Consider the following 26,315-nt stretch of genomic DNA (forward strand, 5'->3'; position numbering starts at 1 on the left):
TTAAGAAGGGACATGATGATTAGTGATCAGCAGTATGGTTTCATGCCGGGAAAGAGCACTACAGATGCAATGTTTGCTCTGAGAGTGTTGATGAAGTACAGAGAATGTCAGAAGGAGTTGCATTGTATTTTTGTAGACTTAGAGAAAGCATATGATAGGGTGCCTAGAGAGGAGTTGTGGTATTGAATGAGGAAGTCAGGAGTGTCAGAGAAGTATGTAAGAGTGGTACAGGATATGTACGAGGATAGTGTGACAGCTGTGAGGTCTGTGGTGGGAGTGACAGATGCATTTAAGGTGGAGGTGGGGTTACATCAAGAATCATCTCTGAGCCCTTTCTTATTTGCAATGCTGATGGACAGGTTGACAGACGAGATCAGACAAGAGTCCCCATGGACTATGATGTTTGCAGATGACATTGTGATCTGTAGTGAGAGTATGGAACAGGTGGAGGAGACCCTGGAGAGATGGAGATATGCTCTAGAGAGAAAAGGAATGAAGGTCAGCAGGACTAAGGCAGAATATATGTGTGTGAATGAGAGGGAGGATAGAGGAATGGTGAGGATGCAAGGAGTAGAGGTGGTGAAGGTGGATGAGTTTAAATACTTGGGGTCAATAGTTCAGAGTAACGGTGAATGTGGAAGACAGGTGAAGAAGAGAGTACATGCAGGATGGAGTGGGTGGAGAAGAGTGTCAGGAGTGATTTATGACAGACGAGTACCTGTAAGAGTGAAAGGGAAGGTTTACAAGAGGGTAGTGAGACCAGCTATGTTATATGGGTTGGAGACAATGGCATTGACAAAAAGGCAGGAGTTTGAGCGGGATGTGGCAGAGTTAAAGATGTTAAGATTTGCATTGGGTGTGACGAGGTTGGACAGAATTAGGAATAAGTATATTAGAGGGTCAGCCCAGGTTAGAAGGTTTGGAGACAAAGCCAGAGGCACAAGATTACTTTGGTTTGGGCATGTGCTGAGGAGGGATGCTGAGTATATTGCGAAAAAGATGCTAAGGATGAAGCTACCAGGTAACAGGAAAAGAGGAAGGCCTAAGATAAGGTTTATGGATGTGGTAAGAGAGGACATGCAGGTGGTTGGTGTGACAGAGCAAGATGCAGTGGACAGGAAGAAATGGAAAAATGGAAACAGGTGATCTGCTGCGGCGACCTGTAACGGGAACAGCCGAAAGAAGACGACGATGATGATATATATATATATATATATATATATATATATATATATATATATATATATATATACACACATATATAAATATAAATAAATATATATATATATATATATATATATATATATCAGCATATCGAATGCTGAAAACGTTAAATGCAATTTCATTGAACTGAAATGTTTGAAATCTCAAAAGAGCAAACTAAGGGAACATCGATTTCTTTCTCAGGGAAAGAAATCTGTGTTCCGTGCACAAAAAAAAAAAAAAAAAAAATGTAATACTTTAAATACTGACAGAAGTGGGGGGCTGTGCCACCCACACCCCCTACTTAAATATACCAACTCAGAGACCGCACCACAGTGGAGGAAATAGCAAACTCCTATGACGGCCCACCGATTTCTTTCCCTGGGAAAGAAATCTATGTTCCGTCAGTTCGCTCTTCCGAGATTTTGAACATTTCAGTTCGATGAAATTAAATTCAGCGTTTTCAACATTCGACATGCCGATAGGAACCCTATATATATATCTATATCTGCACACACATATACATACACACATATGTGTGTGTGTGTGTATATATATATATATATATATATATATATATATATATATATATATATATATATATATATATATATATATATATATATATATCTCTGAGGTGCTCTTACATTTTTTGAAACATGAAAAATTTTGTTAAGTTGGCAATTTGGTATTAATACCATTTTAAGAGGCAGGTGCTAGTTTAAAAAAACTCTCCTCATAGCAGCTACGGAAAATCTGGGGCAGTTTAGTCTGATGACTGTTATTATGTAGAATACATGAGGATTCATGAATTATAAAGTTTGTTAGCCCATAACATGTGCAAGACTAACTCAGAAACACAACCCACCCTGGTAGAATCCAAACAGATAGTGAAGCAAAAGGAAAAATAAATCATGGTGAAAATTAGGTGGTGCAATGCTTGCCAAGTTAAACTCCCTCATATAAACAAATTCCTCACAGGGCTAATCAAAATTACTAATACCAATATGAAGTAAAAAGAGCCTCCCAGGCCAAGGACAATCCTAAAACTTTCTTCAGCTATGTCCGCAATCTCAAAAGCAATACAAATCAATGTACTACATTAACTGTAAATGGAACCACTTGTACTGAGCAAGAAGATGGAACAAATCTGCTGGAAGACAAAGTTATCTCCAGTTTCAACATCCTTCAGCAACCCATAACTGTAACTTTCCCAACTATCACTAGTGAACAGGTCGTCAAAGCACTCCCCAAGGCAAAGAATAGCGCATAAATGGTCTAAGATAACACCCCAGGATGCCTCCTCAACAAGAAACATGAACCACAGGAGACAGAATTGCTATTTAAATCACATAATTCTCCTCAGATCATCTCCAAGCCAGCAGCCTGTAGACCCCTTAGAGACAGAAAGGTCAGCTAGGAGGGGTGAAACATGAAGTGATAAGGAAGCCCACTTGGTTCTAGGATGCTATCCACAGGATAGGGACAGAGGGAGGAAAGAGAGAGGCAGTAGAAAATGAATGTAGAGGGGAAGGAATACTGCAATAGTGATCAGTAGGACACCTAGTGTTATGGTAAGTTCTTATATAACTGTACTATGACCTGACTGAAATCACTGCTGCAGTACTCTATCAATAGGTGATTCCTGAGCTGAAAGGAAAGCAAGGGTGGTTGGTTAGTAAGCTGCAGAACTATCCAAAAGGCCCAAAATGATTGACCTAATGAAGGCAGCTCTGGACCTTGAAAAGGAATGAATCCTGTAGTGTTTAGTGAAGGTCTGTACAGAAGACCAGGTGGCAGCTTCCAGTATGGCATTGGCATCCACCCCTTTGTAGAAGGCCTCAGAAGATGCTGCTACTTTAGTAGAAATGAACTCTAGGGCATGACAATGACTTGCCATGTACAGAACAAAAAAAAAAGATGGCCCAAGAGATCCAGCTTGTAACAGTTTGCTTAGGTACCGGCTGGCACAGTTCTGAGTCTATGAAAGAGACACAGTTCAGATTTTAAAATAAATTTGGATTTGTCCACCCCCCCAACCCCCCCCCCCCCCCAGTCCTGTGGGTTGGTAAAGAAAGTAGGGAGATGTATGGCCCGACATTCACTACTTTAAGCATGAATGAAGGGGTTAGCCCTCAGGTTCTGTCCTTGTGAAAAGCACAAAAAGGAGGAATGGCCACGAGAGCCAAAGGCTCTGAAACTCCTCTAGCTGAAGTGAGACCCAAAAGCAGAACAATTTTCCAGGTTCAGAATTTGAGATTTGTTGAAGCTACTGGTTCAAAAAGAAGTAAGGTAAACTTTTCCAGCATGAAGTTGAGGTCCCAAGGAGGGGTCATCAGCTTTCTTGGTCGTCTAAGCTACAGAACCCCTTTAAGGAAGAACATGACCTCAGGTTTAGACATAAGTGGAGGACAGAGGAGGTAAACTAGCAGAAATGGCTGACAGGTGGGCATAGATGGAAGAGTAGGCCAAACCTGTATGCATGAGCTCACACAGATAACTCAGTATGAAGATTTCTCAGATTTCTTGTGGTCCTATCCATTCCTATGTCACTAAAATGAAAATTTCTTTCATTTGGCTTTGTAAGATTTTCAAGTGGCGAGCCTCCTATTTTCTTGGAGAACCTTAATTACGTCCTCAGAAAGGTGCTGCTTTTAAGGAATTAAAACCCTATCGTCAACAAGGTTAGATTTAGGGATGACAAGCTGTTGTGTAGTAGTGACCCTTTGTACTGTGTGATGAGATCTGCTTGTAGTGGCAGTTTCTAGTGCACGCATCTGGCTAGGTGAAAAAGAAGAGGGAACCAATGCGATCTTGGCCGAAAGGGAATCACTAGCAAGAGTTTTGGCTTTTCTTTGTTGGCCTCTAGAAGAACTCTTAGGATGAGGGGTAGTGGAGGGAAGGCATAGAGGAATCTCACTGTTCATTGAAAGGTGAAAGCATCTGTCTCTCTAGGCTGAGGGGCAAAAGCCTTTGATGCAAAAAAGGGGGAGCAGTTTGTTGGTCTCTGACGCAAACAGCTTTATCTGAGTTGTCCCCCAATGGTGAAGGATGTCCAGGAAAACCTGTCTGTTCAGGAATCATTCATGAGGATTCTCCAAAATCCTGATTAATACATCTGTCACACTGTTCTGTGATGGGATGTATATGGATATCACGGACATGTTTTTCTGGGTGGCAATGTCCCAGGCAGACTGTCAACCTGCACAACAGGAAAGACTTTGTTCTTCCTTGTTGGTTTACATACCACATGACTACGGTGTTGTCTGCACACTTTTAGAGGACATGGTCTTTAGATATGAGAAAAAGTTCAAATGCTCGGATGAGGGCCCTCGTTTCCTTCATGATGATGGGCTCCTTTAGTAGGTTTGTCTGCTATCTGCCTAGTAGTCTGTGTGTCCCTGTGCAGGCCCCCTTCCCCAATGCCTTGTCTGTGTACATTTCCTGAAAGAGACATAGAAGGGTGGAAGTCCTGGGTTGAGTTTTACCTGGTCCTTCCACCATGAGAATTTTCTCCCAAGACAAGGTAATAGAGGAACTATTGTGTCTAGAGGGCAAGTGTGTTAGGACCAAACTGTTTTCAGGTACCACTGGATTTTCCTCATATGCAGTCTGGCTAGAGGGAGCAATGGGATAGTTGCTACCATGAATCCCAGGGACCTTAGGATCTCCCTGGCTGAGCATTAGCTGAGGAAGGCAAGATTGTAAACACCATCAGTAAGACTCTGCTTTCCTAATGCAAATAGGCTTGCATCCTTTTGTTGTCCAGCCTGCAAGCCCAGAACAGCTAGGTCCTGAGTTGGCTGCAGGAAGGACTTCTGGTATTGGACTGTGAACCCCAACTGTGAGAGGAGGTTGAGGGTGAACTGGAGGTATTGGTGAAGTACCTTTGGTGAGAAGGTTTGGATTAACAGGTGGATAACGTGTTTTTGAGGGAGTGTCTATCCTGCAATAGAACAGAGTTTCAAAAGGGACTTGGGCTTTAGAAGTTCCTGAATGGGATGGGAGCTATTTTTCATAATGAGTTGGTTACAATTTTTGATGACTTTTTTTTCCTGATTATGAAACTTATGATTAAGGACAATGAACTGCATATGGAAAAACTTTATAATGAAATTCAAGAAACTGATAGTAAATTTTACTTATTTTACATCTGTTTACCGGGAGAGTCCGACTGGGCATAAAACCCTTTTTCAGCGGAGGCCTGGGGAGAAAAGCTCCATTGTTAGTAAACTATTTTGTTAGTAGAAAAAAATTGTATAATACAATAAAAAAATAGTAACAGACAATCATAACGGTAAAAAGACTAGAACAAAATAAATTGGTCAAGCGGGAGACAAGACCAATAATCTTGTATAACAATGCTTCTAGAAGACCGTTCTTACAGTAGTAGCAGGTAGTGACAGTGTTATACAATAATACTGCAATTATTAAACTTAGTCTTATATACAGGTAGCACAGCAAACTGAAGACTTAAAATTTGGCAGATATTAACAGTGAGAATGAAAAAAAAACATAAGGTAGTCATATGGGTTAAATGCAATGCTCATTACACATGCAATTACAATTTTAAAATCAGCTAAATTAAAGCAGGATTTATTAATTGATGTTTATAATTCTAAATATTAAAGTTTTTCATAATGTTGACAAGGTTATTAGTGGTATGCATGTCAGAAAAATCAAAGAAGGTTGAGGGAATATGCAAATAATGCAGCTTACCCATTGCCTAAATCTTATTTGGATGGCCAGGTGTATGGAACGCATGAGGAAACAGAGCTTGAAAGACATAGTGAAGGAGGAGATTTTTAGCCCCTGGCTTCTTCCCAGGAGGTCTAAGCGGATTGCACAGAGGTCCAGTCCCAGGTAGGTGCTTCAGAAAGTACAGTTGTGTACACTTACCATAAATGTAGACGTTAGAGTGTATTCACTGTTGCAGTCATTACATCTGGGTTATCTGCTTGCAGTAGCCCTCAAGTCGGCCTGATTAACCAAGTCTTTGGCCCTGTTTCGGTTGCTGTCCCTTCTTCCATGACGTCAGGGGTATAAAACATGCAGCCAACACCATTACATCAGTTTTTCTTGCCCCAGATGCCAGGTGCTCCCCTAATGGCAAGCAATTAAATCTATAAATACAAGGATATACCTCCAACAAAAAAGCAAATACACCAAAAAGCTTTTTGAGCATAGTAAGTGAGAGTAGAGGTATAGCCAAAAGAAGAAAGGGGGCTGGAGGGAGGGTAACCAGGACTGCAACAGTGAATACACTCGAACATCTACATTTATGGTAAGTGTACACAACTGTACTATGTTCTTCGTGTTTCACTGTTGCAGTCATTACATTTGGGTAGCTTCCCAAAGCCAAGGTTGGGAGGAGGAATTTAAATAGAATTAGGACCAGCTATAAGGCCCTGCAAGACTGCAGTGGCAAAACCAGCTCTGGATTTAGAGAAAATTGGCAAATGGTAATGCTTGGTGAAAGTATGTACAGAACTCCAGGTAGCAGCTTCTAGGATGTTCCTAGTAGGGACGCCCCTGAGAAAGGCTGTAGAGGTAGATGCAGCCCTGGTTGAATGGGGTTTGATGCCCTGTGGGATAGGTTTTCTATGGTGCTTACAGCAGAAATGAATGCAGTGGCCTATACATTTTGAAATGGTTTGTTTTGAAATAGGTTTCCCTTCTGTCAATGCAGCAAATGCCACCAGCAGTTGTTCAGATTTCCTTTGAGGTTTAGTCCTGTCCAAGTAGAATCTAAGTTGTCTGTGCACATCTAAAGAGTGCAGTATCCATTCCCCTTTGTTCTGTGGGTTAGGAAAGAAGGTAGGCAAATGAATGGACTGATTAAGAGCCACACTGGATACCACCTTGGGCATGAAGGAGGGATTGGTTCTGAGTGACACCCCGTCCGCATGAAAGATGATGAAAGGTTCCACTGCCATAAGGGCCTGTAATTCAGATACCTTTCTTGCAGAAGTGATTGCTAAAAGGAAAGCTGTTTTCCAGGAAAGATATTTTAAATCTGCAGTAGCAGCTGGCTCGAAAGGAGAAAGAGTGAGTTTCTCCAAGACAAAGTTAAGATCCCAGGCTGGAGTTGGAGCTCTCCTGGGTGGCCTTAAATTTTTGGGCCCTCTGAGGAACTGCTTGAGCAGAGGTGAGAGAAGAGGGGAGGCTCTGTGCTATAATGAGCTGAAATGGCTGAGGCATGAATTTTGATGGAGGAAAAGGACAAGCCCTTATGAAGCATCTCAGTCAAGTATTGTAGAATTTGAAGTAAATTGGGCACTGCTGTGTTCATTCCTTGAGACTGGTTCCAGGCACAAAATCTTTTCCATTTTGCAGCATACGATTTTCTAGTACTAGGCCTCCTTGCCTCTAAAATGATATTCATCACTGATTGACTGAGGGATGGTAAAGGAGAAATTAGGTAATTAGCCAGGCTGCTAGGTTCAGGGTTTGCAGCTGAGGGTGCAGAATCTGGTTCTCCTGCTGAGACAACAGGGAAGGAGTCTGAGGGAGGTGCCATGGAGCAAAGCGTGACACTGCGCAAGAGTGGGTAGCGGTGTTGGCGAGGCCACTCTGGTGCAATTAAAATCTTCCTTGGCTTGTCCTGTTTGATCTTTAGTAGTACCTTGGAGAGCAGAGGAGGAAAGGCATAAACTGATAGGTTTTTCCAGCTGAAGGATAGAGCATCCACTTTCCAAGCTAGTTTGTGGGGAATCCTTGTGCAAAATTTGTCCAGTTGATGGTTCTGGGGGGAGGCAAACAGGTCTATGTCTGGGCTCCCCCATTTGCTTGTCAACATGTTGAAAAGCCTTGGTTCCAGTTTCCATTCGTGTGGGTCCATGAGGTTTTCCTGGCAGGAACTGAGATGTAGATTCACCTGATAGCTCAAGGCTGTGTTCTACAATGCCATGGCTAGTCTGCAGAAGGGGTAAGAATGTGTACCCCCCTGCTTGTTTATGTACCACATGACAGTGGTGTTGTCCGTCTTTAGCATTAGTTGTCCTGGAAGAATGTGGTCCTTGATGGCTGTCAGAGCATTCTGTACAGCTAACATTTCCTTTTGATTTATGTGCAGGTGCATTTGACTTGGGTTCCATTTGCCCTGAATGCACTTCCCTGCCAGGTGAGCTCCCCATGCATAGTCTGATGCGTCTGTTGTTAAGATTCGGGCTGCAGGGGGTAATGTGAATGGTAGTCCCCTGTTTTGGTGGCAAGCCTCTGCCCACCAAAGGAACTATAGACGTAGGCAACGTACGATAGGAATCCTTGCTTCTAGATCCTGTGAATGTTGACACTATAGGCTTTTGAGATACCATTGTAGTTTCCTCACATGCAGCCTTGCATATGGAATTAGAAGAATGCAGGAGGCCATGAACCCTAAGGCTTGCAGTATTTGCCTTGCAGATAAGCTGGGTTTTTGTGGCCACTTGTTTGAAGTAGGTAGTCAAATGAATCCGTTTCTCTGGCGTGAGGAAAGCCATCTGGGAAGTTGCATTCAAGCTTGCTCCCAGGAATATAATTTGTTGGCAGGGTACCAGGTGTGATTTCTTTTAGTTTATGGTGAGCCCCAGACAAGTCAGTACCCTTTGAACAAAGGCCAAATGATTCAAAAGAATGTCCCAGCTTTCTGCCTGAAATAGACAATCATCCAGGTATGGGTATATTTGAATATTTTTCTTTGCCTGCAAAATGCAATGACTGGAGCTAGGCACTTTGGCTTATCTACTGCACCCTGGATATTCACAAAGGGCAGTGCAGAGAACTGATAGTGCATGTAGCCTGCTTTGAAGCATAGGTATTTTTTGCAAGACTCCCTGATAGGGATGTGCAGGTATGCTTCTTTTAAGTCTAGTGTTGCCAACCATGCATCTTTGCCTAGCATAGGAAGCAGCTGGTGAGTCAGCATTATGAATTTTGGAATCACCAAAAAGATGTTTAGAGTAGAAAGATCCAGGATAGGACGCCGTGTATTGCCTTTTCCGGGTACCAGGAAAATTCTCGAATAGAAACCTTGTCCCTTTTCCTCTTCTGGTACCAACTCAATAGCCCACACGTTTAAGAGAGAGAGTACTTGATTTTGGGCCTCTGCCCACTGATTTGGGGGTAGATCTGGCCACCCACTTGGTGTTGGTAACATGTGGAAGTGAAATCTGTATCCTTGGGACACTATTTAAAACCCATTTGTCCTGGGTAATGAGTTTCCAGTTTTTGGCCTGCAGACCAATCTTTCCGCCTAAAGTAGCATTCAGTTGGGAAGTGCTTGGATGTTTTAAAAGCAAGTCATTGAGAGTTTTCCATAGGGGGAAGTTAACTACTCCCAGATTTGGGTGCGGAAACCCCCCACTGCTTAGTCTTGTGTGTCCCTTGGGACCGAAACCTGGGGTTTCTGCTGTGTCTAGGTTTGGCTTGAGAAGACCTGGAAGGGGCTGGAAAGGAACAGTTTTTAGAGGGCCAGTGCCTACTAAATCTAGGAGGCTGAACTTGTAAGAAATCTTTAACAGTTTGCATAGATTTAGCTTTATCTTCCATCTTTTTAAGAACTTCCTCAGCCTTGTTGCCAAACACGCAGTCCTGATTTAAGGGAGCATCCAACAATTTAGCTTTAACATCAGAGAGCAAAGATGGCTCCTTAAGCCAAGCATGCCTTCTGAGCACAGACCCAGTAACAGCAGCCCTGCAAGAGGCCTCTAATGAATCAAATCCACATTGCAAAGTATGTTTTCCAACCTGTTCAGCAGAATGCATTAAATCCTGTAATTCTTTATGTTCAGCACAGTCAGGTATCAACATCATTTTCTGTTTAAGCAATCCAATAACATGTTGCTGATACTTTAACATATGAAACTGGCAGTTTAAAGCTCTAATGGCCAAGGTTGCAGAAGTGTAAACCACCTTACCCCATCTATCCAGCGCCCAGGAGTCTCTATCAGAGGAGGTAGGATTTTTAACAGTAGAAGCATTAATGCCCTTGGGTCCTTGTGAAATAGTCTCTGGATCCGTAATAGGATTTTTAAAAAGGAACTTGTGTGAATCAGGAACCCTGTAATATCTGTCAGGTTTTCTGGGAGCAGGAGGCAAAGAATCAGGGGCCAAACTAGATTCTGAAAAGGCATCAACAATGTGTAGTACAGGGGGTATAGCTAAAGGCCTATGCTGAGGCAGGAGTAAGAAATCCCTAAAGGCCTCTTTTTTTAATCAGAAAAATCCTGGCTTTCCCAATGGAAATGCTCACTTAGAGTATGTACAGTCTCACCAAAAGAAAAATCCTCTGGAGGGGCAGCAGAGGGAATAGAGTCCTCTGCATCAGAAACCTCACATGTAGATAAGGGCAAATCCAAATCATCAGAAGAATCAGAAAAATCAGAATCCTGGTCAGAAGATTCATAAACAACTTCAGTCCTAGGTCTCTTAGAAGGGGGAGGTTGGCTTCCCCCGATTAGAGTTACAAGATCTTCAGCCATTCTTATTTGTTTTTTAGGCATAGAGGCCTGAGCATGCGGCCTGGGCATCGGTTTCTTAGGCATGGTTCTAGATTTTGGCCTAAATGAAGGAGGAGGAGTCGGTTTAATATGCAAGTCCGTAGGCCTGAATACACCCTCAGAAGCCGGTGCATGCACAGCGACTCCAGACCCATCCAAGGTAGAGACATCTGCAGGTTCCACAGTTGAATCATCTCGCAGCATGCCAAAATTCCAAATGGGTCTCAGTAGAGGCCTGCGAATCAGAAATAGCGGGTATCAGGGGCTGGGAAAGCACCTCACTGAGTACTGGCGAACTGGCGACTGGCTTAGGAGAAGCGTCGTCGGCAGCACTGGACCTCGGTGGCCTGTCTCTGTCGTTATCTTTGTGTCTTTTCGGAATCCTGGTAGTCGGATGGCTAACTGACGTCATTTCTGGATAATTAAACAAAGAACCAAAATATTTAGATGCGAAAATATACCGATGACGGATAGTGTGCCGATTAAATAAAGCACAAAACCGACAGCAAGGTACGTCGTGGTCAGGGCCTAGGCAAGGAATACAGTACGAATTAAAATCTTTGTGAGTTATTTGCTTTCCACAAGCAATGCAATTATTAACTTTTACTGACATCGGAAAGGAGCAAGAAAAAGTTTCCCCAACGGGGTACTTAGCTTTAGATGAAGACTTCGATTCTGAAACTCTAAACGAAAATTTCAGGAGTCGGCCGACTGGCACTTGCAAACTGCTTCTGCTTTGGGCACCACACGGCAAGAAAGACTGATGTAATGGCGCCGGCTGCATGTTTTATACCCCTGATGACTTGACGTCATGGAAGAAGGGACGGCAACCGACGCAGAACCCAAGACTTAGTTAATCAGGCCGACTGGGGGCTACTGCAACCAGATAACCCAGATGTAATGAATGCAACAGTGAACATCAGAGTTCAAGTCTGGGGAGCTTCCCCCAGGAGAAGTAAGGGTAAAGGCAAGAAGCAGGAAAAAGTACTAGTTTCAGGCTCCGATTCTGGTTGTATGGATGGTTCTCATGACCCCGTTTGCTTAGAAGTGAATTCTAGTTATGAAAATAGATTCAAACTATTTAATTACATCAGTTTGTCTAGTGATGACAGGTACTTTGCCTTGTTTGAAAAAAGATTTATATTTGTACCTCCACAGAGGTTGGATACATGTGAAATTCTTATTCAACTGAAGTTGCATCTCAAGAAACTCAATTTTAAAGTCATGTTTTCTAACGGTGGCTGTTCCCCCTTGATGCCCATTCTATGCTTTATTAGGAAAAGTACTTTTAACCCTCTCTGCATCCCACTATTAGTTTGAGAAACTATGTATGCAAGACATTCGTAAATGGCATTTTCAGAACAAATATAGGTGGAAAGGTACTTTTACTTCAGATGAAGTGGCTATTCTAAAACAGATTATTAATAAAGAAATTAAGAGTTATGAAGCCCGATAAGGGAGGGGGATTGTGCTTTTGCACGCCAATGACTATTCTAGTAAGATGCTTACTTTGCTTAATGAATATGCTCAAAATTTTCATCAATCTTTGTAGATGTCAGTTCTTAAGTGGCCATTTACACAACACCTCACACAATTTAAGACCTATGTCAAGACATGTGGATGTGTTAACAGTGCAAAGAAGGGAACACATACTCCTAAGTTGTGTTAGTGCTTCTACAATCTATTCCAATAATCCCAATTCATGTAGCATATGGAAAAATAGACTGATAATGATGGTTTCAAATTTTTAAGAGTATAATATCCTTTGGTGCCTAATATAGAATTCCTCAAGTGCACAAAGACAAACTATCTGCCTTTTCAGCCTATTGTAGCTGCAGGTGGGACTAAGACTCACCATTAGCTGTTTATGTTGACATGAGAGTTAAAAGTTTGAGGTCCCTGTTTAAGTACATTTTAAAGGATTCTTGGGACTTCCTTGGTAATATTAGAACTGGGTTTTTTTTCATGAAAATTGGTTCTTGGCAACCACTGATGTGAAAGATTTGTTCTCCTGTATACCAAATAATACAGGTATGAAACAGTTCAGATATTTTTTATGTAAATACTGTAGCCCTGCTAATGGTGAAGATAACATGGCTGGTGATTTTATGGAGATTTTGAATAACAACTTTTTTATGTTTTTGAGGATGAATGCTTCAAGCAGGTCACATTACCATGAGTGCTGCATGTGTCCCTCTCTAGGCAGATGTTATGTGGTATTGGAAACAAAAATCTGTATCTTCATCACAATCCAAACAATATTTAATTACCTTCTTAAGATTTTGTATGACACTTTTTTTTTGGAGTGGTTATCAGGTTTCCTAAACAGAATTTATTGATCACATCAACACCATGTTTTTGAAGTTTACCTATAGTTTTTCCATCAAAATTAATTTTTTGGATATCCATTTAATTAAAGATAATAGTTCTCACACATTTAAGTCCAGATTGTATAGAAAATCAACCTTCTCTAATAGTTATTTGCATTTCAATAGTTGTCACCCTTTTAAGCAAAAGTGAAGTTTGGTGAAGAGTCAGATGGTGCAGTTGGCGAGAATTACATCTGAAGATGATCTTCAGGAGGAAATTGGGGTACTGAAATATTTAATTAGTGAAAAGGGATACCCAGAAAACTTGATGAATGATGTGCATAGTGAAATTAATATGGGAGGAAAAGTCAAATTTTACCCCTTTTGGGAAAGGGCCTTTCAGATGGCAAAGTAGGTGTTACTGAAGAAAGTCAAGGTTTTATCTTGGGTACCCTATTTGAAAATATGTTGCTCAAGTATGGCCAAGACAGTAACATTTTTAGAAGGGAAACTGGAATATTTTTGAGAGTGATCCTGTGTTAGTGGGGAAGGTGGGGCCTCAGCCTCTCTGTAGTTATAACAGATGTAGTAATTTAAAAGAAAAAAAATCAAATTTTAGTAGTGGAAATTGTTGTTGAGGGTTCAGGTAAGCTTACTACGAAATGTTGAGCATGTAGGCATTGTGGTTTTATCTACGAAGGTGATGTTAGATTACCATTAATTATACTTTTCGGTTTTATCAAAGTTTTAACTGCAGAAGTGTGGGGTTGTATATTTGGTGTTTTGCGACTTCTGCTTTTCCTTTTATGTGAGAAAAACTGAGCGCTCCCTGTAAAAGAGGATTTATGAGCATTGGTATGATGTTAATTATACAAAAAAGACAAAGCATTTCTTGCACAGGAAACAAAAAATATAATTTTTTTTGTTCTTGAAAAGGTGGTTAGGGGCCCAAGGAGTGGTTCCTGGGAATATAGTCTGGAGTAAATAGAGTTGCTATGGCAGACACGCTTGAACACCAGTGACAAACCAGGAATGAATGATGCATTTTCTGTTGCTAGTGTGCTGAAATTAAGGGCAGCGAAAATGTAGTTTTCATTGGTATGTTTCATGACATTTTTTTTTTTTTTACTTTTGGAAGATTTTCCTGACTTCTATATACATTTATATATATATATATATATATATATATATATATATATATATATATATATATATATATATATATATAGTATACATTAGATACTCGAACGTTTGAAAGTTAGACTACCATATGGTCGACACCATATGATCGAACTTGCAAAAGATTGAATATCTAATAAAAACAAACTACACAAAACATCTACCTAAACACTCTAAGCAGGGGAGCAAGCCCCCCTGCACCCCCCACTCTAACTATACCAACTCGGAGCTATACCAACTCAGAGATCGCACTACAGTGCAGAAAAGGGAAATCTTCCCATTCTGCACTGTACGGAGATCTCCATTACAACATTTGAACATTCAAAAATCCGATCATATGGTGTCGACCACATGAGATTAGGAATTTTGAATGTTCGAACATTCAATATAGACCCTATATTTGTGGTTTAAAAAAAAAAAAAAAAGAAGAAAACTTTTTTCTATTCCATCCTCTTTTACATGCAAATTTTTATTTACATTTACATTTATTTTGGACTGCATCTAATGTTTTTAGTGATGTAATTCTGGTTTCATTAGTATTTATTCATTGGAATTTCTAATCCTTAATGGTTGATTTTAGCCTATTTGTAACTGTGGTTAATGACATGTAAATGAACTTATGTTGACTGGTTAGCTAACTGAATGGGATATTTAAGTACGGTGTAAAATAGTTAATTTAGTTCTGATGAAGTCCCGTGCTTAGGGGGACAAAAGTGCTCAACTCCTTTTGAATAAACATTTTATTGGCAGTGCTGACTGCTCTTGGATTTTTTTAACCAAGAACTGAGGTTACCTGGATTAACAGGTTGTCTAAGCAGGGAAAAATCTGGATTCTCCTGGGTTCGACAGAAGGCAATCACTGGTGACAGACACTTTGTGAAAACTCTTGGGGCTGTGGAAAGCCCAAAAGGCAAAGCGGTAAACTGAAAGTGAGATGACCCACTACAAAACTGAGTAATCTCCTGCCTGGGGTGGGGTTGGGGGGGCTGCATGCAAATTGGTATATGGAAACAGGCATATTTTAGATCTAGATATACTACAAAGGCCTAAGGCAGTATGAAAGGTAGCAGAGTGTGCAGGGACAGCATTTTAAAGGTTGGCACTTTTTAGAAAAGTGTTTAGTAAAAAGATCCTTATGCGTCTCCACTGCCCTTCTTTCCTTGGTATTAGAAAGATTCTGAAGTAAAAGCCCTTTCCCATAAATTCTTGTGCCACTGGTTCTAATGTGCCTATTACCTAAAATTTACATAGGATAGATCATCTGGCTGTGGGGAGAGGAAGCATGACATTTAGACGGGGATTTCTAACCAAGATATGGAGTAGCCCCTTTTTTATAATGGAAAGCATCCATTGGTCTGTGGTAATCTTCTCCCATCGATTGGCCAGCCTTTATGAAAGAGGTAGGGCAGGAGTGGGGGTCTAGGGGGAGAGAATCTGTAGATAGTTACAGAGGAGATCTGTCCCCAAAGGGAAGCCTCACAAAAGAAGAATCTATCTCTCTGGTTTATTGGGAATCTCTTTCTGGGGGCCTTCCTGTGTTTCTGACTAGGTCTAGGATCTCTTCTGACAAAAAAAGGTGGATTTGATTGGATAACTCCTTTGGTATCAAGGTATGGAGGTTAACAGATGTCTGCAGTCATTCATATTTTTTTCTCTGTTCGTAGAGGGTTTTGAAGATATTAGTTGCTTCTGGGCCAAAAAAGCTAGTGTCTAAAGGGGAATCTGTAATATTTGTTTTAAATTCTTTTGGTACGTACCGATTGTGCAAACATGCACACTGCAGATGACAGAGCCCATAGCAGCTGCTCTGGATGAGGCATCTACAGCATCATAACTACATTTAACGCCAAGTCTAACTACTTGTGTAGCCTGAGTAAATAAGACATTTATCATGTAGAATCAGTTACTTGTGAATTCACCACTACTTTAAGAAAATGAGGATAGACATCAAATTCTTGGTCATGTGGGTTTGGTAACATAGCCAGGAATGCCAAAGTAGAGGCAAAAAACCTTTTTATCCCACCTATCCTCTGCCTTACCACCTTTGTTTGAAGGGAGGGCAATGGCATTAGGAAGAAGCTAAAAAGGTTTATCAGAAGAGAGGTAAACTGCAGGGGGGGGGGTTCATCACAGGATTTTTAAACAGTTGAAAATCATCAGGGACTTTATAAAATCTATCTAGCCTTTTGTGGGTACGAGGCTGAGAGTCAGGGGCACCAGAGGTGGATTGAAAAGCATCAAAGAAAGCCTCAAGAACAGGTGGAACTGGGAAGGGATGGAGGTGCCCACTTCCAAAAGTTGCACATTTTCTGGACCTCTAATCTGCCTAGACCTTTGCTCAAAATGCTTCATCATGTTTAAAACTCTCCCTCCAAAAGAAGCTTCTTTCACAGCAGAGTCAAGAGAAAGGGAACATTTATCATCAGCAGGGCCTTTGTCCAGGAGAATGGATATGAGAGGGCTACGCCAGAGAATGGTTAGAATCATAAGCCTTCTCATCTTCAGATGAATCCACAGCAATCCTTTGAGGAGTGGGGGAGGGGCTAGGAAGAAAAGGAAGGAGACTTCAGGGCCAAAACGGCCTTGAGAAAACTTTATCCATTCCATCTTCCTAAGGAGGAAAATGAGGAGTTACTTGCTTAGTTTTTGGCACTTCTTTTTTGGCATGATGCCCACCTGAACTAAGCGTGGTAGTTCAGATCCTTGATGTATCTCGATTAGTTTACCTGGGAAATGGTCCCTAACTACTATTTGAAGAATGCCCTCTGGACCCTCCAAGATAATTTGTAGATCAACTTTCTCTGAGGATTCCTTAGTTGTAAGATCTTCTGACAACATTCCAGCCTTCAGCAAAGTCTCAGCTGAGAGCATCTGAGATGGAATCAGACATACCATGGGTTCTGAAACCTCAGCAGGTACATCAGAAACAGAAAGAGGACAGTCTCTGGCCTAGTGCTTTTAAGCTTTTTCATAAGTGGTAGAGGTATTTTTGGGGAAGTGGGATCTGCCAATTTGGAGAGGGCCAGGCATTTCAGATAACGAGTCTTCAGAAAAGTGCTGGGCAAGGACAAATGGGATCACAATGTCTTAAGATACAAAAGGCTGGAAAATGGAACAGGCCTTGTAGTCATGTTCCACTCCTAAGCTGAAGAGACACTGGGTATGCAAATCTTTATACAGGGTTTGCCTACAGCACTCATACTTACCCCTCCTAGCTGACATCCAATACCAGTAAGCAAAACACTTTAGAAAGGTACAGGTAGGGTCTCCAATGAGGCACTTACCTGTTTACTTGAAGTAACAGTACCAGCAACCAAACGACAGTCAGTCTGACAGATATACGACTTGCATTTGGGGCTGGCAGTGAGACAGTCTGGGGAACTAAGCTCATATGTCTGCCTATACACCCCTACACTTAAGAGACAAGGTCACACATTGGACATACAATTCTGGAAAGGTAATGTTCTGGTACCCTGGTCGGACATCAATGGGGATTAACCAAATGATTAGGAATACCACAACACTGACTTCAGTCAGAATCCATCGACCCATAAGCCTGACTAATATCTAAAGCCATAGAAAGAACTGTGGATGTGTTAAACAAAGACAAAGAACCTACAGAAAAAAGTTCCAACTCAAAAGGGCAGGTCAGGCCTACTCAACCTGAAGGACTTCTTCGAGAAGTTCACCAAGGGAATGGACAACAGTAAGATGGTGCAAATTACCTACTTTGACCTGGCTAGAGCATTTGACACAATACCCCACTTAGGCACTGTAAACAAGCTTACTAAATTAAATATCATCTCTAAGCCACCAGATGGATATCCAACTGGCTCATGGACAGGACCCAAGAAGTTAGGATATCTTTCTCCACCAAAAGGTCAGTCACTAATAGACTGCCTCAGGGCTCAGTGTTGGGGCAGCTCATATTCTGAAGTCAAGGCTATTGTTAATGGCCTCTGGCTGACCAAGTTCACAGATAATTGCAAATTAGGTACAGTCACTGAAATCCAACCTAAGACTCGAATACCCTTCCAAGACCACCTGAAACAGACCAATAACTGTTGCCAGAGTCACTGTCTTAAACTCAATGCCACAAAATGTATAACAGTATCTTTTGGTAAGACAGCAGCCCCAGCAAGTTACTACACTGATGATGCATCTCTAACAGTAGACCCAGTAGTCAGGGATTAGGGTACTCATGTAGACAAGAGCCTTGGCCTTTAACCATCGTGTGTCTACAGCAGTAAGGAAATCACTATGTTGCATTACTTCTAAGCAAGGGTATGGGATCCAGGTCCAAAGATAATATCATTCTATTGTACTCTGCCCTCATAAGGCCAAACACTGAGTAAAAGGTCTCCTCCGCATGTATATGACCAGGCATATGTAAAAATCAGAGCGTCCACCATGGTTCCTCACAAAAAGAATACATGGTTTAAAAAAATGTTTTCTATCCAGACAGTCTCAAAGTCCTGTTCTTATGCTCTGCCTCCTACAGACTGCTGAGAAGAAACCTATGCCTGGCCTAAAAAAGCACCCTCTGATCTAGCCATAATGGACCTGTTGGAAATCTGCAAAACAAATAGCGTCAGAAACACCTGATCCAGGGACCTATACCATGCCTGCAACATAAACAGGACATGTTAGAGTGACAGATGTGCCTCTCAGAGGTTACCTCTTTTCTCTGGAACAGGCTTCTCATCCATGTGAAGCAAAGTTCTTCCCTGCACTTATTCAAGTGAAATTGGATCCGTGGGTAAGGAACCGTAAATTTAGTCTAGGTCTTTCCCCTATGTTTATTAGAGAGAGGAAGCTTGTAAATTTTCGACTACTCATGCCTAAGTTTACAGAACCCCAACAAAACCTAAGGGACTGATACCTTTCTAATATTTCTGGAAAGCACACTTAAAAAGGCCTTTTTGGATCATTAGCCTTGTATTCTCCTATGATCCTAAGAAGGCGACAGTGCTTTTTAACAAGTAGTTTAAAGGTAAGTAAGTTCAGCAAGAAGGAAGCCCTGGCTGAGATGGTCAATCAGTTGGACTTGGTAATAGTGGTGCACATAATATTCTGTAGGGAGCCAGGTGTACAGGTCTGAAAATATTACTGCCAAGATTCTGAAGTGTGGCAATATTCTGACATGAACAGGGGAGCACATTAAGCCCAGTGAGTAATACATTAATGGCAACAGCACAAAAAACTTCAGAAGAAAGCAAATGGGAGAATTTATATATCGCTTTGAGTTGAAGACAGATGTAAGCTAAGGTGTGGTCAACACAAATTGAAAGGATGGAATGTATGTTGCCTAGAATTAAACCATGGTATTTTTCTTTCTTTTTTTTTTTTTTTGTTAAAGGAATCATTACTGGAAAGACTGGAAATAATGGGGTGGAAATCTTACATAAGACTTTGAGAAGTACCAGATATCATGCTTGTAGACTTAGTTATATTGATGAGTTTGTTGCAAGTGAGCCAGTTCCAAACTAAGGCAAAGCTATTTTGCAAGGAAGATAACTGAACAGACTTGCAGGTGAGAGTAAAAATTATATCAGGGAAGGCTATTTAGGTTTTTGGAAAAAGGCAGAGATCCCACCAATGAGCCTTGTGGCAGATCTGAAGGGAATGGAGGTGGAGTGAGTGTTAAAAGGGTTATGGAAAAAAAACTTATCAAGCATGTAATTCTGAACTACACAGTGACAGTATCAGAAAGAAAGATGTGTTAATTTGTGCAGTACAAGAGTATAGTCAGCAATCTGAAAGGCTCTTTTCTCCACTGGTCTCCATTGTAAAGTTGAAGTGAATAACTGCATAGGGCAAAACAAGGAGGGAAAAAGCCACAATCTTCAACAAAGAACAGATTACATAATTTAATTATGGAACATTGTAGTGGTCATACAATCATGTCACTTAAAAGGCTCAGAGTCATTAAATGTCATAACTTCATCAATCTCTGTAGACATCACTTCTTAAGTGGTCTTTTGCACAACACATCAAACAATTTAAGATCAATGTCAAGACATGTGGCTGTGTAACAGTGTAAAGAAGGGGAATACATACTGCTAAGTTCTGTTACTGTTTCTACAATCTACTTCAATATTACCAATAAAGCAAAAGAGAACTTTGTATTTACTTAAGTTTACAGTTCCCCTTTATCAAGTAGCTCAAAATAGCCAGCATCCACTCCATCTTCTGGCTTACTTAAGAAACAGACAGTAGCACTTTAGTGTATCTCCTGACCATATTAATACAGAAGCTCTAATACATTACAATAACTTCTATGCAGAAGCAAAAATAATGACCGTTTGTGGATAGACAAAGAAAATGTTCCAAAGCTCCATTCCACACAACATTAATGCTACATTTTAATATGCATGGAAGCGACTGAAAACTATAATTTATCTATCTTAGCAGTAAGAGTACTAACTGAAAACTTTCTGCTTCCATAATCTGTTCTCTGACAGTAACTGTTACAGTGTTTTCTTACAGTAGTTGAAGGAGCACACTCCATGACTCCTGAGAGTTCCACACAATTGATCCACACACCCTGCAGTACCACAGAACACACAGGACTGCCAGCATCCAGTTCTTCCAGCAGCATACTGCCATAACAGAGATTAAAAAGGTGATGCATGCAATCATAACTAGAGTCATTTTCCCAGTAACATGCAGTCCTCTGTGCTTCAGTCTGAATAATTACCAAGATGTAAAGAATACATTTATGGCATTTTTACTCTACCTTCCTGTGAAGATAGGTGAAGGCTGCCAGCCTAGTCAGATAGAATTTTACAGATAATTCTGTCATTTGTAAATATTAATGTGAGCCACAGGCTTGTTCTCTTAAATGTGAAAAGACTGCATTGGATACTGAACTGCAACAACGTAACAGTGCACTCTGCTGTAAGAAAGTTAAGACAAGCATTTTATGACCGTCTTTGATGTCAAAATTCGGAGCAAATATGTCTAGAAGGAGGCATCCTGCCTATTACTTTAAGACCACAGTTAATGGCTAGAATTTGCATGTATACATGTCGTTTATTGCTCTGGTTTCTGACCTGGTGTAAAGAATGTAAATGTAGTTTCTGTTAGCTTGGGAACACCAGTGAAGTGTGAAGAATGATGTCATGTGAAGCAGCTCTGTGTTATCAATTTAAAGAGAGAATCAGAGAGCTCTGAGCATTTTGTCTTGAGAACATCCAACTCAGCACTGCCTGTGTCTAGATGTAAGCAGGATTTTAGAACTGTGAGATTTAGCTAGGAAATAGGAAGATTAGACTTTTTTCTGTGATGTCAGAACTTTTGCTACTGTATTATTCTAAGTATTTCTCTGTGATCTCTGAACTCTTGACTAGCACTGTGTAGTAAGAAGTATTGTCTTGTGTTTTTATTATTTATTATTAAATATTTAAACCTTTCACTGTGGCTGTTTTATGTAGAGTTAATTTAAGCTCTAGAGTACATTGCATGTATGTAGTGATACTGTACCAAATCACTCTAATAAGCCTCGACTGTTCAGTCACACTTACCATTTGGATAATATTGCACAGTAATAATTGGACACCCTTTCAGAAGGGACTTTGAGTAGCTGACATTAGTGGGTGGTGGCAGCTGGTACTACCTTTTAGACTGAGCAAAAAAATGGCACAGCTGGAGAACCTGTGCCAGCCTTGCCCAGGAGTGTATGTGTAGTTGTATATAACTCTTATTACAAAGTGTGCATGTGTCAGCTACCTGGGCAGGGACACGAAGCACTGGTTGGACAGAGAGCTGGAGGTTTTAGCCTGCCCACTAGGCTGAGATCTGAACCCTATAGCTGTGCCAGTGGGGAGTCTTATTGGGGACCTGGGGAGAAACCATCCCCAGACTGACTGTAATCTTTGTGTGGAAATTGTACTTCACTTTGTGCGTGTGCATTTATTATCCTTTCCCTAAATGGACACCCCTCACTGGTGTTAGTGGTGAGGATCGAGGATCCATGATTGCTGGGCCAGTGCACGGGCATCACACTTCTCTCCAAAGTATTTGTTCAGTAAGACACAGGCCCCACATCAGAATAAAGTCCCATTCCTAAACTGAAGCCAAGACATGAACCCACAGTGTGACTAATAAACCATAAAATTAATGTTAACCAGCAGATTTGAGACTGGGTTCTTACCATTAACAATGCTAGAGCAAGATACCTCTGATGCAGACTACTTTGTTAAGGAAAAGCTAGCCAGTACAACTACAGGTAACATTCTTAGAAAATATGCTCTTCACATTACACTACATTTTAAGAAGCTGGAAAGTTGGAAAAAGGAACTAAAAAAATACCATTTACTGAATTAAAGACTTTAAATCAGATTCCCTAAAGAAACAAACTTCTGGTGGCCAGCAAGAAAAATACTTGCTGTGTAGCTATAACAAGCGGTACAGGAGTTACTCGCAGTCTCATTTTGTGTTGCTCTATACATGTGAACAATGTAAAAAGAAGAGCGACAGTAAGCTGCATTCAAAACAGAGTTTGGCCATTGAATCATGTAAATGATAAGCTCACTACTTAATTCAAGGATGTAAAAGGAGATCACAATACCTGACGAGTAAGGCTACCTCCCAGATTCATGGTACCAGATCCGGTTTTGTTAGTCTGTAGCCAAAGCATCACTGTAGATGTGAGCTTGTAATGGGCTGTGCGACCACTAGACTTTTCCTGTAATAAAAAAAAATGTATATACATTTAAGAATTTTAAAAATACACAGAACACAGCTTGGAGGCAAAATGAAACAAACATCTACAGTGTACATCATTCTGATGCAAATACAGCTTATAGAAAAACAATGAATGTTAGCTGATGGAAAGCAGCCAAAAGCCTACATTTCAGTAGATACTTCTCCACAATGATTGTACATGACCATAGAATAGTGGAAAAGTACAGTTTTGTACCTACCATAAATGTAGATGTTCGAGTGTAGACACTGCTGCAGTCATTACACTTGGGTTATCCTGCCGTCAGGGGGTTCCCCCAGTCGGCCTGAGTTCCAAAGTCTTGGCCCGGCGTCGGTTGCTGTCGCCTCTTCCCTGATGTCAGTGCGCCAGGGGGATACAAGATGCAGCCGATGCAATTTTCTTCAGTTTTTCTTGCCCTAGATGAAAGGTGCCCCCAAATAGGTAGGCCTTGCAAACTGCTAGTAAAATATATAATAGAAAAGCAAACAACCATTTTTAATTACCAGCAAATACTCCCTTTAGGAAATAAGGGTAGAAGAGCTAGGTACGTACCAGAAAGTTAGAGGGGAAGGAGGGAGGGAGGGTAACCTGGACTGCAGCAGTGTCTACACTTGAACATCTACATTTATGGTAGGTACAAAACTGTACTATGTTCATCGTGTGACACTGCTGCAGTCATTGCACTTGGGTGGAATCCCAAAGCTGAGGTAGGGAGGATGGATTTATAAGGCATTAGGGGTGGCTATAAGGCCCTGCAGCACAGCAGTGGCAAAGCCAGCTCTGGATTTGGAATATAAAGGCAAATGGTAATGTTTGGTGAAGGTATGGACAGAACTCCATGTTGCTGCTTCTAAAATATCCTTGGTAGGCACTCCTCTGAGGTAGGCAGTTGAAGTGGCTGTTTTCCTGGTGGAGTGAGATCTAATGCTGCTAGGTACAGGTTTCCCATGGTGGGTATAGCAAAAACGTATACAGTGAGCTATCCATTTTGAAACAGTCTGCTTTGAAATGGCTTTTCCCTGTGCTCCTGCAGCGTATGCTACCAATAATTGCTCAGATTTTCTGAAAGCTTTGGTTTTGTCCAAGTAGAAGCGTAACTGTCTGTGAATGTCCAAGGAATGCAGTAGTCTCTCCCCTTTGTTCTGTGGTTTTGGATAAAAAGTTGGCAAGTGAATAGTTTGGTTTAGAGCCACACTTGATACTACCTTTCGCATAAACATAGGGTTAGTTCTTAAGGACACCCTGTCCTGGTGGAAGATGAGGAAAGGTTCCACTGCCATTAGTGCCTGTAATTCTGAAACTCTTCTTGCTGATGTTATTGCCAGGAGCAGAGCAGTCTTCCAAGAGATGTATTTTAAATCTGCTGTGTTAGCTGGCTCAAAAGGAGGTAAAGTTAATTTTTACAAAACAAAGTTGAGGTCCCAAGTTAGTGTAGGTGCTCTACGGGGCGGTCTCATGTTTTTAGCCCCTCTGAGGTACTGTTTGAGCAAAGGATTTGAAAAAATTGGTGGATCCGTGTTGTAATGAGCAGAAATGGCTGAGGCATGACTCTTGATGGATGAGAAGGAGAGGCCCTTGTCCAGCATCTCAGTTAAGTATTTAAGTATCTGAGGAATGTTTGGTACAAGAGGGTCATGGCTGTGTGCTTGGTTCCAGGCACGGAATCTCTTCCATTTATCCGAGTAGGCTTTCCTGGTGCTAGGCCTTCTGGCCTCCAGAATGACATCCATAACAGCTTTGGAGAGAGGCAATGCTTGCTTGGTTAAGAAATTTTCCATGCAGCTAGATTTAAGTTTTTTAGCTGGCTGTGAAGTATCTGATTGTTGTGTTGTGTCAACAGCTGTGGGATTTGAGGCAAAATCCAGGGTGGTCCTTGAGCTAAGTTCTTTAAGATTGGGTACCAGTGCTGGCGTGGCCAGTCTGGTGCAATCAGGATCATCTTTGGCTCTTCCTGCCTGGCTTTTATGAGTACCTTTGGAAGGAGAGGTAAAGGAGGGAAAGCGTATACTTGTAGTTTTTTCCAGCTGAATGAGAGGGCATCCACTTTCCATGCTTGTGGATGGTAACTCCTTGTGCAGAATTTCTGTAGTTGGCAGTTCATTGGGGTTGCAAACAGATCTATGTCTGGTTTCCCTCATTTTTGTGCTATCATTCTGAATATTTGTGGACTCAATTGCCATTCGTGAGGATCCATGATGTTTCTGCTTAGGTCATCTGCCAGTGTGTTCTTCTCTCCTGGCAGGAGTTGTGCCTGCAGATGAACTTGGTAGTTTAAAGCTGTGTTCCACAAGTTCATGGCTTGTCTGCAGAGGGGGTAGGAGTGTGTGCCCCCTTGCTTGTTTATGTACCACATAACTGTGGTGTTGTCCGTCTTTAGTAGTAGTTGTCCTGGATGTAGCAGGTCCTTGAAAAATATAATTGCATTTTGTACAGCTAGTATCTCTTTTTGATTGATGTGGAGATGTCTTTGTTCTGCGGGCCACTCGCCCTGAATACATTTTCCTGCCATGTGTGCTCCCCAGGCGTAATCCGATGCATCTGTTGTCAGTGTCTGCCTGGCTGTGGGTTGAGTAAAAGGCTGTCCCTTGTTGAGGTGACAAGCTTGAGACCACCATTGAAACTCCTGCTGTAGGCAAGGAATTAGTGGTATAACTGTTTCCAAATTTTGACAGTGTTGAGACCATACACTCTTTATGTACCATTGTAGTTTCCTCATATGCAGTCTGGCATATGGAATTAGTATATGCAAGATGCCATGTAGCCCAAGGCCTGCAGAAGTTTTCTTGCAGGGAGTTGGATCTTGGTTGCCATTAAATGAAAATACTGAGTCAGTTGTCCTTGCTTGTCTGGCGTGAGATAAGCCATCTGGGCCGTTGTGTTCAAGCTGGCACCCAGGAATATTATCTGTTGTGAGGGCACTAGTTTTGATTTCTTTTAGTTTACTGTGTACCCCAGGTAACTTAATTTTTTTACGTACGCCAGATGCTTTAGAAGAATGTCCTTGCTCTCTGCTTGGGATTAGGCAGTCATCCAGGTATGGGTAAATTTGAATTCCTTTTTGCCTGCAAAATGCAATTACTGGTGCCAGGCACTTTGTGAAGACCATGGGTGCAGTAGAGAAGCCAAAGGGCAGTGCAGAGAATTGATAGTGCATTGAGCCTGCTAGAAATCTGAGGTATCTTTCTGCAGTTTTGTCTGATAGGGACATGCAGGTATGCCTCTTTGAGGTCCAAAGTCACGAGCCAAGCTTTCTTTCCCAGCATGGGAAGAAGCTACTGTAGTGTCAACATTTTGAATTTCGGAATATCCAGGTAAGTGTTCAGAGAAGAAAGGTCCAGAATGGGTCTCCAGGCTTTGTCCTTTCTGGGAACCAGAAAGAGTCTTGGGATACAATAGGAATGGAAATCCTTATGAGGTATTTGCTTCCCACAAGAAATA

The 26,315-nt window shown here is 41.4% G+C and overlaps 1 protein-coding gene across 3 annotated transcripts in view; it reads right to left on the reverse strand.

The window, feature by feature from the left end:
* The window catches only part of CAPZB (capping actin protein of muscle Z-line subunit beta), a 1,142,657-nt gene that overhangs the window by 425,080 nt on the left and 691,262 nt on the right, over positions 1-26,315 (reverse strand). For all 3 annotated transcript variants that reach the window (XM_044061787.1, XM_044061788.1, XM_044061789.1), the window contains exon 6: positions 22,743-22,859. In XM_044061787.1, the coding sequence (XP_043917722.1) occupies positions 22,743-22,859 (117 nt within the window). The remainder of the gene's footprint in view (positions 1-22,742; positions 22,860-26,315) is intronic.

The sequence above is a fragment of the Protopterus annectens genome, chromosome 2.part0 (genome assembly GCF_019279795.1).
Source record: "Protopterus annectens isolate FY-2018-M chromosome 2.part0, PAN1.0, whole genome shotgun sequence".
NCBI classification, from domain to species: domain Eukaryota; kingdom Metazoa; phylum Chordata; order Ceratodontiformes; family Protopteridae; genus Protopterus; species Protopterus annectens.